General features: G+C 41.6%; 1 protein-coding gene across 2 annotated transcripts in view; it reads right to left on the bottom strand.

The window, feature by feature from the left end:
* Positions 1 to 12,783, bottom strand: part of septin2 (septin 2) — a 117,383-nt gene that overhangs the window by 6,618 nt on the left and 97,982 nt on the right. For both annotated transcript variants that reach the window (XM_072255802.1, XM_072255801.1), the window contains exons 10-11: positions 12,609 to 12,692; positions 2,765 to 2,822 (exon numbers count right to left, since the gene is read on the bottom strand). In XM_072255802.1, coding sequence (XP_072111903.1) covers positions 2,765 to 2,822; positions 12,609 to 12,692 — 142 coding nt within the window. The remainder of the gene's footprint in view (positions 1 to 2,764; positions 2,823 to 12,608; positions 12,693 to 12,783) is intronic.

The raw sequence follows: 12,783 nt of genomic DNA, 5'->3' as shown, positions 1-12,783 counted from the left end.
AAGTACAGTGAAAAGTTCATCTTGCACTGAGGTAATACAAGGTAAAGCAATAACTGAATGTGAATAAAATGCAACAGGTACTGTGACAAGAATATACATAGATTAAGATGTTAACTGTCCTGTGCTGGCACCAGTGGGATCAGCAGTTGGTCTGCCACCTGTCTTCAGGAGAAAGAGAGATAAAGAAAACAATGGAGCAGCATTTGGAGATGTTAATGAAGGGACGGGAGAGAGTAACGGAAGGAGAGCTGTCAAGATCGACTCCCCCTTTGAACCCTGAACTGTTTGAAGTGATAGACGGGCGATACCCCAGCAGGGGGATAAAAAGGGACAGGTTCGCTAAGGCAACACACACAACACCACGAGGTAACGAGACCCTGGAAGCGGTGCGCCTCCCATAAGTCGGTGGGAGGTTTTGGAAGGCTGGTTGCGGGACCAAGCCATAGACGCACAGATTGGAAAGGCACGATCAGCGGGAACCTGGTGTGTGTCCGCCCTTGCCTGGGTGCCAGGTTCACTGCAGAGAAACGATCGTATCTGGAAACGGGGGGGGGGGGGGGGGGGGGGTCACGGTCGGTGACCTCAGAAGACATCACAAAGGGCTCACCCGAAAGCTGACTGCGAAGAATATCGAAGGTCTGCGTGGAAGCCATTTGAATATTCATTCATTTTCCTCTCTCTCTCCTTCCCCCCACTGTCCATCTCCCACAGCAGTGATTACGGTGAACTGAACTGAACCAAATTGAACTGAACTTTGCGTCACTTTGAAACTGGTCATTTACCCCTAGACAACGACAGAGCTTGATTGATCCTGTTATCTTAATTCTGTGTACATGTGTGTTTATCATTGCTGAACTGTTGCATTTATTATCCTTTTGATTAGAGTACTGTGTTGCTTGCTTCTTTAATAAAACTTCCTTAGTTCTAGTAATCCAGACTCCAACTGAGTGATCCATTTCTGCTGGTTTGGCAACCCAGTTACGGGGTACGTAACAGTACAGAGAAAGTGCAGTGCAAGTGCATCTACTGGCAGATGATCATAATGATTTAGGACAACAGTCCATTTTATTTGTACTAGGGAACTATTCAATAGTATTACAACAGCAGGGTAGAAGCTGTTCTTGAGCCCAGTGGTAAACGCTTCCAGGCTTTTGTATCTTACACCCAATGGGAAAGGGAGAAAAAAAAAGAATATCCAGGTAGATGGGCTTTTTGATAATGCTTTTGCTTTACTGATGCAGCAAGTATAGACAGAGTCCATTGAGGGGGACAGGTTTCTGTGATATTACCGAGCCGAGTCCACAACTCTCTTTTGTTTGCCTACGGTCTTGAGCAGAACAGTTATCATGTTCATTATACATCCAGATAGGATGTTTTCTGTGGTGCATCAATAAGAATCAGGTTGTAGACTACCTAGATGGAATATGAGGTGTTGCTCGTCCACCCCAAGAGTGGTATCATCATGGCACACGAGGCGGCCATAGACCAACATGTCAGAATGGGAATAGGGATAGGAATTAAAATGGTTAAAAATTCCACTTCTGGTGGATGGGACTAAGGTAGTCGACAAAGTAGTCCCCCAGTTTACGTTAGGTCTCACCAGTGTAGAGAAAGCCACATCAGGAGCAACGGATACAATAGACAACCCCAACAGTTTTGCAGGCAAGGCATTACCTCACCTGGAAGGACTGTCTGGGGCACTGAATGGCGGGAAGGTAACGAGAGGTTGGACAAACTTAGATTGTTTTCTCTGGAGTGGCAGAAGATGAGGAGAGCTCTGATAGAGGATTATGAGAGGCTTAGGAAAGTAGACAGATAGAATCTTTTTCCCAGGGTGGAAATTCTAATACCAGAGGACATAATTTTAAGTGTGGGGGGGTAATTAAGGAAGATGTGAGGGACAAGTTTTTTTTCAAGCACAAAGTGGTGGGTACCTGCCTGGGGTGGTGGTGGAGGCAGATGCATTAGGTGCTTTAAAGAGATGTTTAGATGGGCACATAAATGTGAGGAAAATGGAGGGATACGTACATTGTGTAGGCAGAAGAGATTGGTTTAGTTAGCCATTTGATACCAATTTAATTGGTTTGGCATACCATTCTGGCTGGACTGTCCTAAGCACTATGCCACTTCCCTCAGTCACTGGACGCCATGAGATCAGAACCTGGTGCAGGTTCCAGATCCAAATCCCTTTTGACAAAGAGTTTCAATGCTGAAAGGTTAACTGTATCTCTCCACAGATGCTGGGTGACCTGTCAGTATGCCTGCATTTTCCTTTTATTTTGGGTTTTTGGAATTCTATTCTCGCAGGCTTAAAATAAAAGCTATTTCAAACATGGCAAGCTATCTTCCTTACTCTTCTTTAATGTTTTTAATTACAAGTTTGTGTTCTGGACAATGTCTCAAGATAGGAGTGAGGGTGCAGAATACCACTTACTCCCTTTGCAGGTATGTTGAAACTACAATCATTAGCGATTCTGAACAGCAGGTTGAATAAAGCATTGCCTGGCCTATTAATTTAAACTGGAATTATCTCCAATTGCTCCGAGGCAACTACACCCCTAATACACTCAGACTTGTTATTGAAAGAACAGGACACTAAGCTGATAGTATTAAAATGCTCCAATGCTGATCAGTTTTCTTAATGACATCACTGTGACCGGATATTAGTAATCCCTGAGAACCTACAACTTGCTCAAGGAAAAGCAAAGTGATTTATAAGAACAAAAGGAAAATACAAACAATTCTGTTTGGTTGCACATCCTACCTCAGCCTCTTTTTCCAGTAGGATTTGGTCCTTATCCTGAGGTTGTTCTTCCCCTTTCCTGAGAAACAGTAGAGTTTTAAACACACAGATCTATTCCATATCACAAACCTCTATTTGGATCAGGATCCAGCACTGATGGTACAGCAACATGATCCTCAAGCTACTACCTTCCAATAAAAACTTCACTAACATTGCCCCCTTCTGGATAATTACTGCACTTTATTTCAGAACTTCTTGTTAGCTTTAATAAGCCAATCGTAATGGGTAGAACGACAGAACCCAAAATGTATATAAAGTTAAAAGCAAACCAGACCATCACTGGTTTTGAAAATATTGGTAGAGTCCAACCCATCTTCTAAGCTTTTTTTAATTAACCTTTTTTTTTAAAAAAAAGGGTAGCATGAGGTATCCAAATGAGTTTCCCAAGAGTTAATATTTGCAGGTTTCACATCTGCACATCATCACAATGCCTTTAGGTGAGTAGGGAAAATGACAACCAGTTCATGGCCTTCTCTCTCTCTCTCCTTAATTACATTAAACTTCAGAGATCAGAGGGTAATGCTTCCCAAAGTATCTACCATTGTTTTCAGTGAGCTTCAGACAGAATAATTGTAATATTTGTTGGATTATTCAAGTGTGAACTTAATGATTAAATGCTATATTGAAGGACAATATTAAATCCAATACTTCAAAAAGTGGTTTAAAACCCATGTTTGGAACCTGCTCCATGTAGTAACAATGGTTAAGTAGATATAGTGTAAATTATTCCTCAAGAATTGAGCAATCTGCAGTATATTAAAAATTCAGCACCAAAACAGCCAGAACTTTACTCAGAAATGTGAAATCCCATAGAAATCATGTTTCAACATTGCTTCTCGGTAACGGCATCTCCAGCTGGCCAAATGCAGCAATATTTATACAGCATGATAGCCAAACTTAGGAAACAAATCCAATTTTGCTGACACGAGGACAAATATCTGACACTGTAGTTGACAGCTCTGAACAACTCCTACTGGAGTACCAGACCCAAATAATTATGTGGATATATCCCACAATTTGGCTATATATGCTGTACCTCCAAATACATTGATTGAATGACAAAAAACACAAATCATTGATAAAATATGGAAACAAATAAATTCACATAAAAAGAAAGCAGGAAAATGAAAAAAGTATGAAAATATAAACAGTGATGAGGAAAAGTAGTGGGAATACGATCTGATCCTGTCAGACTGTGCTTCCATTTCCAGAGCAACAGAACTAATATATCATAAGACCATAAGGCATAGGAACACAAATAGGCCATTCAGCTCATTAAGTCTGCTCCCCCATTCTATCATGCTTGATTTATTATCCCTCTCAATCCTACTCTCCTGCCTTCTACTCGTAACCTCCGATGCCCTGACTAATCAAGAACCTATCAACCTCCATCCACTTTAAATCTACTCAATAATGTGGCCTCCTCAGCCACCTATGGCAATAAATTCCAGATTCACCACCCTCAGTCTAAAGAAATTTTTCCTCATCTGTTCTAAATGGACATCTCCCTGTATTCAGGCTGTGCACTTTGGTCCTAGACTTCATCACCGCAGGAAACAGCCTCTCAATGCCCACTCTATCTAGGCCTTTCAGTATCTGAGAGGTTTCAATGAGACCCCCCTCATTCTTCTAAACTCCAACTAGTAGAGGCCCAGAGCCAGTAAACACTCCCATGTTAACCCTTTCAATCCTGGAAAATTTTTGTGAACTTCCTCTAGACCCTCTCCAATGCCAGCACATTTTTTCTGAGATAAAGGACCCAAAACTGCACACAGTACTCCAAGTGCAGTCTGCCCAATGCCTTATAAAGCCTCTTTGCTCTTATATTCTAGTCCTCTTGAAATGAATACCAACATTGCATTTGCCTTTCTTACCACCAACTTAACCTGCAAGTTAATCCTGCACAAGGATTCCAAGACTCTTTGAATCTTTGATTTGATTCCCAATTAGAAAACAGCCTACGCCTTTATTTTTTCTACCAAAGTACGTCAATACACTTCCTTACACTATATTCCATTTGCCACTAGTTTGCCCATTCTCTCAATCTAAATCCATCTGCAGACAGCCTCAACACTATCTGCTCCTCCAACTACTATGTACTGTCCGCAAACTTGCCCACAAAGCCATCAATTCAGTCATCCAAATCATTGACATAAAATGTGAAAAGAAGTAGTCCCAATACCGACCCATGCAGAGCACAACTAGTCACTGGCAACCATCCAACATAGGCCCCTCTTTGCTTCCTGCCAGTCAGAAAATCTCCTATCCATGTTAATATCTTTCCTGTAATATCAAGGGCTCTTATCTTTTTAACTAGCCTCATGTGCGATACATTGTCAAAGGCCTTCTGAAAATCCAAGCATACAACAGCCACTTACTATCCTTTGCCTATCATGCCTGTTTTGACCCCTCAGAATTCCAACAGTTTATCAGGCAAGATTTCTCCTTAAGGAGACCATGCTGATTTTGGCCTATTTTATCATGTGCTTCCAAGAAGGCCAAAACCTTACCCTTAATAATGGAATCCAACATCTGCCCAACCACTGAAATTAGGCTTACTGGCCTATAATTTCCTTTCTTCTGTCTCCTTCCCTTCTGGAAGAATGGAATGACATTTCCAAATTTCCACTCCTCTGGAACCACTCCAGAATCTAGAGATTCTTGAAAGATCATTACTAATACCTCCATAATCTCTTCAGCCATCTCATTCAGAACCCTGGGGTGTATTCCATCTGGTCCAGTTGACTCAGTTACCTTGAGACCTTTCAGCTTCCCAAGCAAGCACCTTCTTAGCAATAGCAACTACACCTACTTCTGCCCCCGACACTTGAATTTCTTGCATACTGCTTGTGCCTTCCACAGTGAAGGCTGATGCAAAATACTTAAGTTTGCCATTTCTTTGTCTCCCACCACTAGCTCTCCAGCATCATTTTCCAGCAGTCCGATATTCACCATTGCCTCTCTTTTACTCTGCATATATCTGAAAAAAACGTTTTGTGTCCTCTTATATTACTGGCTTGCTTACCTTCATATATCATCCTCTCTCCTTATGGCTTTTTTAATTGCCTTCTGTTTGCTTTTAAAAGCTTCCTACTTCTCTAACTGCTACTAAATGCCCTCTCTTTTGCTTTTATGCCGTCCTCGACTTCCCTTGTTAGTCATGGTTACCTTATCTTCCTTTTAGAATACTTCAGCTTTGAGATGTATCTATCCTGCACCTTCCGAATTGCCACCAGAAACTCCAGCCATTGCTGTTCTGCTGTCATCCCTGCTAGTGTCCCCTTCCAATCAACTTTAGCCAGCTCCTCTCTCATGCTCTGTAATTCCCTTTACTCCACTGTAATAATGACCCATCTGACTTCAACTTCCCTGCTCAAACTGCAGAGTGAATTCTATCATTATGGTCACTGCCTCCTAAGGGTTCCTTTCCCTGAAGCTCCCTAATCAACATGAGTTTATAACACAACATCCAGTCCAGAATTGCCTTTCCCATAGAGGCCTCAACCACAAGCTGCTCTAAAAAGCCATCTTGTAGGCATTCTATGAATTCCCTCTCTTGGGATCCAGCACCAATCTGATTTTCTTAGTGAGCTTACCTAGGAATATCAGGAAGCACTTTCAACCATAGAACACACTGATTTATTCCTTTGTTTGTAGTTGACACAGTTTGTCACAGTCTACAGCAGAATGACCACAGTGCCTTTTGGGTTATTGGAAGCATTTCCTTCACCTCACACCATACATTATAACTGGATTGGACTACCACAAACAAAGCAAATCACAGCATTTAAAAGGTGAAAGGACTAAATCGCGAGCAGAGAAATGTTGTTAGTTACTGTAGAGTCATTACCAATCCAGGTTCAAGCTAATTTGTTCAAGTGACTGCAGCTTCTTGCGCTAACTTTGTTTTGGTACAATACAACGCCTTGCCATCATTGAAGATCGCCTGCCTCCAACTACCAAAGATTCACTGTGTTCCTCCAGCACACTGCTGCTCGGATTCTAACATCTGCTGTCTCTTGTCCCTCTAATTACTAAAAGGCAACCTGGCTTGAAGGAACCCACATGACATCAAACCAAACAGTGGCAAAGCTGCCAATACTGCTGTTGTATGCCTCAGGGAACTCTGCCTTGGGGTGCTGTGTGGGGAATTTGCACATTCTTCCTGTGACAGTGGCTGGTTGTCCTAGGGTGTTCTACTTCCCTCTCTCATTCCATGGACATACTACTGTAAAGTACCTTGTGTACATGGTAGCAGGAGAATCAGTGGTGCTGATGGCATGTACATAGGGAAATAAGTGGGGGAAATAGGATTCATGGGACTGCTGAGAGCCAACAGAGAGTCAATTGGCTAAATGGCCTAGGCCATAATACAATATGGGAATCAATCAATTAATATAATGTTTGTGACAAAATTATGTATCAAAAGGATACAGCTACCTAGATACAAATCATGTGCCTTCCAATAGAGTGGTTATATACTAATGCAAGTGTTGTACAAAAAAACACTTTGTACTGTGACCTCACTGGGACACAGAAATAATACACAATGCATGCATCATGAAGTACTTGGGTGCTGCAAGTTTGCGTTCACATGAATTCAAAAAGATGCCAGGTCATCTCAAGTCAATTAGCATGAAATTATGGCATAATAAAACACTGACTTTACGGCAATAACAGTGATCACCTAGAAAGTAGTCCACAACAGACTCACCTCAGTGCAGATCAGTGTTGAGCAAGGCTGCATCATTGCCCTAACACCTCTCTCAAGTCTTTCTTACCACAAATGCTACACCTCAATTCCCAAATTTCCCTCTAAAATGGAGCTACTCTACAGAACAAATACAAAACTATTAATTTACAGCATATCTACTCAAGAGTTAAACACCTTATTCAGACGTTGGAACAAAACAACAAATTTCATGTAATGGAGACAGAAGGTATTCTGCAGATGTTGGAAATCTTGAGCAACACATACACAAAATGCTGGATGAATTCAGCAGGTCATAGTCACAGAGCAGACCATTCAACACACCTAACCTATGTTGATCTGGTTTTCTGCCTAGTCCCATCCACCTGCACCCTGAGCATAGCCCTCCACATCTCTCTCATCCATGTACCTATCCGAACCTTTCTTAAATGTTACAATTGAACTCGAATGTACCACTCCCACTGGTAGCTAGTTCCACACTTGCAGTATCATTTGAGTAAAGTTTTCCTTCAGATTCCCCTTAGACATTTCACCCTAAACCAATGATCCCTAGCTCAAGTTTCTTCCTTTGGGTTGGGAAGAAAGCATGTATGCACTCACTCCATCTATACCCCTCAATTTTGTATACCTCTATAAGATCTCCCCTTATTCTCTTGCACTTCATGGAATGAAGTCCTAACCTATTCAAACTTGCTCTGTAACTCAGGTATGAGCAACATCCATATAAATTTTCTCTGCACTCTTTAAATATATCTTTACCATAGGAAGGTGACCAGAATGCAGAGACTACTCCAAATTTGGTCTCACAAACATCTTATACAACTTCAACATAACATTCCTAAGTCCCATACTCAGAGCCCCGATTTATGAAGGCCAAAATATCAGATGTTCTCTTTACGACTATCTACCTGTGATGGCACTTCCAAGGATTATGGATCTGTATACCCAGGTCTCTTTGTTCTACCTCACACTTCAGTGCTTTACCATTCACAATGTGAGTCTACCCTGGTTTGTCTTCCAAAAGTGCAATTCAGTTGTCTGCGTTAAATTGCCTTCAACTTTCCTGGTAACTTCCTCCATAAATGCCATAAGATTGTTTAGACATGACCTACATGCATGGAGCCAGGTTGACTATCCTTAATTTGTCCACGTCTATCCAAATACTTATATCTGGTCCCTCAGAACACCTTCCAATAACTTTCCACAACTGATGTCAGGCTCACTGGTCTATAATTTCCTGGTTTATTTTTAGAGCTTTTCTTATACAGCAGAACAACATTGGCTACCCTCTAATCCTCTGGTACCTGTTGCTATGGATGATTTAAATATCTCTGCTAGAGCCCCATCAATTTTGGCACTTGCCTCCCACAGGGTCCAAGGAAGTACCTTGTCAGACCCTGGGGATTTATCCACCCTAATTTGCCTCAGTACAGCAAACATTTCCTCCTCTAATCCGTATAGGGTCCACGAAGTTGATGCTACTTTGCCCCACTTCTATAGACTGTGTCCGTCTCTTGCATTAATACAGCTGCAAAAAATTCATTTAAGATCTCCCCTCAAAATATCACTTCTGATGGCCTCCTACTTACCAAGTACACTTTTGCCGGAAAACAGCCTGTCCCAATTCACACTTGCCAGATCCTTTCTGATACCATTAAAATTGGCCTTTCTCCAATTTAGAATCTCAGCCCATTGACCAGACCAAACTTTTTGCATATTTACTTTAAAACTTATGGTATTGTAATCACTCAATGCAGTGTTCCCCTGCACATATTTCTGTTACCTGCCCTGTCTCATTCCCAAATGACAGAACAAGTATCTCATACTCTTTCGTTGGAACTTTTACGTACTGATGAAGGAAATTTTCCTGGACACATCTGACAAACTTTATCCCATCTAATCTCTTTACAGTATGGGAGTCCCACTCAATGTGGAAAGTTAAAATCACCTATTATAACAATTTTATGTTTCTTGCAACAGTCTGATGTCTTTAAAAATTTGTTCCTCTAAATCCTTCGGACTGTTGGATGGTCTGTAATATAGCCCCACTGAAGTGGTCATACCTTTATTTCTCAGTTCCAACCATAATACCTCACTAGACAAGTGCTCCAGTCTGTCCTAACTGAGCACTGCTGTGATATTTTTCCTGTCTAGAGACGCCACCCCTCCTCTTTTAACAGCCCCCCTCGCTGTCACATCTAAAGCAATGAAACTCCAGAACACTGAGCTGCCTGCCCTGTCCCTCCTGCAATCAAGTCTCACTAACAGCTACAACATCATAATTCCAGGTATTGATTCACACCTTGAGCCCATCTGCCTTTCCTGCAACATGTCTTGCATTGAAATATATGCAGCTCAGGACATTAAGATGCACCATGCTCAAACTTTTGACTCCTAACTTTGTCTGAGGTCTTAACAACACCTGTCTCCACAACCTCTCCACCAACTGTTCTGATCCTCTGGTTCCAAGCCCCCTGCAACATTAGTTTAGACCCCATCGCGCAGCACTAGAAAACCTTCCCACTAGGATATTAGTCCCCTTCCAGTTCAGGTGCAAACTCCTGCACCAACCCCTTAGCCACCTGTTAAACTGCATAATCTTCCTTAATTTCTGGCCTCACTTGCATGTGGCACTGGTAGCAATCCTAAGACCATAAGACATAGGAGCAGAATTAGGCCATTTGGCCCATTGAGTCTACTCCAGCATTCAATCGTGGCTGATCCTTTTTTTTTTTTACTCCTCCTTGACCCCATTTCCCGGCATTCTCCCCGTAACCTTTGATGCCATGTCCAATCAATAACCTGTCAATCTCTGCCTTAAATACACCCAACAACCTGGCCTCCACAGCTGCACTTGGCAACAAATTCCACAAATTCACCACCCTCTGGCTAAAGGAATTTCTCCGCATCTGTTTTGAATGGATGCCCCTCTATCCTGAGGCTGTGCCTTCTTGTCCTAGACTCTCCCACCATGGGGGACATCCTTTCCACATCTAGTCTGTCTAGGCCTTTCAACATTCGAAAGGTTTCAATGAGATCCCCCCTCATCCTTCTAAAGTACAGACTCAGAGCCATCAAATGCTCCTCGTATGATAACCCTTTCATTCCTGGAATCATCCTTGTGAACCTCCTCTGGACCCTCTCCAATGCCAGCACATCTCTTCTAAGATGAGGAGCCCAAAACTGTACACAATACTCAGGGCATTAGGTGCTTCCATGGTGTTTCTTTGTTTCGTGGCTGCCTGAAAGACACATCAAAGTTGCATTCTGTATAAATGCTTTGATAATAAATGTACTTTGAATCTTTACTTTGCTCTAGCATAACCTGTTCCTTTCTAAGGCTCAGCTAATAAAGTATGCCTTTACCCTCCTTAATGATTGATCCTGCTGCTCAAGATCTGTGGCCACACACCCTAAGGTCTCCTAGTTCTTTGACATCTATCTCCAACATATGTCAATTGCTAGCAGCATATTGCAAGCGCTCAGTTGCACTGTAGTTACACTTATTGTATCGCCACCTTTTCCCGTCCCTGGATACAACATAATACAAATGTGTTCCGTATCAGCCGAAGGTGCACACTTTTAAATGCAAGTTTGAACGTACTTGGAATTCAATGGAATTTCAAAATTACTCCTACCAAATCAGCATGGAGATCTCACAGCTTAATTAATCCATATACCTTCACTTCTGGAACCGTGCTGCTCAAGATGGGGAAGGGATAAACATTAAAACATCATACTAAACTGACATGCAGTTTTTGAAATATTCATGACAACTTAATTCAACTTTGCAATACAAAATCCAATTCATTAAGCACAGCATTGGTTGGATTTCTATAGTAGTGTGCCCCAGAGGTTCCCAATTCCACCACAGCACTGAAGAGATTTTAAGGATAGCAGGAAGCAGAGCAAAAGAAAAAAGGCCATTCCCAACTCCAAGTTTTCACCAATTTGTTGCTGGATACCACAACTTTGCCCCAATGTGTGTCTCTCACTGCACAAAACCCAGAATCATCCAGGAAATTACTTCTACAAAATTTGTTTTATTGGATTTCAAATCCATGCATTCCTATTAACAAGCTTCTATATTGAAGGAGGATCTAATGCTTTCCCGGTGTATATGACAAATAAACTCTTATTCAGCTTATTTAAGCTTTAATACTGTTATGAGAGGGAGCTCAATGGTCCTCTATTCAAGTTACAATCTTTTATAAGATGAGCTATGCGCATAAACAGCATCAAAACAGAGTTCCACTTCACCAGAAATGGCTTCAAAGGTATACACTCACTTATATTTTAAAGGAAATCTACTGCGATTTTTTTCCTGCTGAAGCAGATTTACAGCTAATTGTATATTCGTATTTTTCTGCTCCACTACTTGAAGCTATATTTAATTCTCCACTAGTGTAAAGACAGGGTGTTAGTAAGCTAGCAACAAAAATAGAAAATTCCAGAAACACTCAGCAAGTCTGGCAGTAACAATACAGAAAGTAGCAGTTAACACTTCAAACTGATGACCATATATCCGAACTAAAAATTCCACTGGAAGCTTACTATCTACAACAGCTTCATCCCTTAAGCCAGATTTCTGAATGGCCCCTGAATCTACGAATACTACCTCACTATGTTGCTCTTTTCTCACACTATTTATTTATTTGTAATATATTATTCATTTATTTAGTAGTACAGCATGAGTAGACCTTTCCGGTCCTTCAAGCCATGCTGCACAAGCAACTCCCGACAAACCCAATTTACCTTAACCTAACCGCAAGACAAGTTCCAGGTTGCTGATCAGATAAATTTGGCTCATTCTGGACTGATCCATACAAAAGCAATGAACCCATGGTAAAGATTACATTCATAACTTTTACCTAAACCCGACTCCATCTGAATGAATCTGGACACCATCAGGAATAGGTTGAGTGAAGGGGTGTCCCAGGAACATCTGCATTCCCTCCTTTCACACATTGAGTGCAAGTTGTGGTATACCAGATAATTCTGTAAAAATGTTTTCTGAGGGTGAGATGGTCAAGAAGATAGAGGACAGATACGTACGAAGGAGACAGAGGGAGAATGTAACCATGTGAAGACAACCTGCCACCCTGCTTGAGACGTTCAGAGCGGAAGTTTTCATAGTGAAGATCCTGGGTCACCTCCTGAAGGTCCTGCATGTGTGTTCTAAACAGTTCAAGGACAAATGGGAAAATCAGTACAATATTTTGTGAAATTCTCAGAATCCATATTATAAATATTTATCTGCTAAATCCCA

The sequence above is a fragment of the Mobula birostris genome, chromosome 4 (genome assembly GCF_030028105.1).
Source record: "Mobula birostris isolate sMobBir1 chromosome 4, sMobBir1.hap1, whole genome shotgun sequence".
NCBI classification, from domain to species: Eukaryota; Metazoa; Chordata; class Chondrichthyes; order Myliobatiformes; family Myliobatidae; genus Mobula; species Mobula birostris.
The sequence above is the reverse complement of the archived record's forward strand: the minus strand, read 5'-3'. Positions and strand labels throughout refer to the sequence as shown.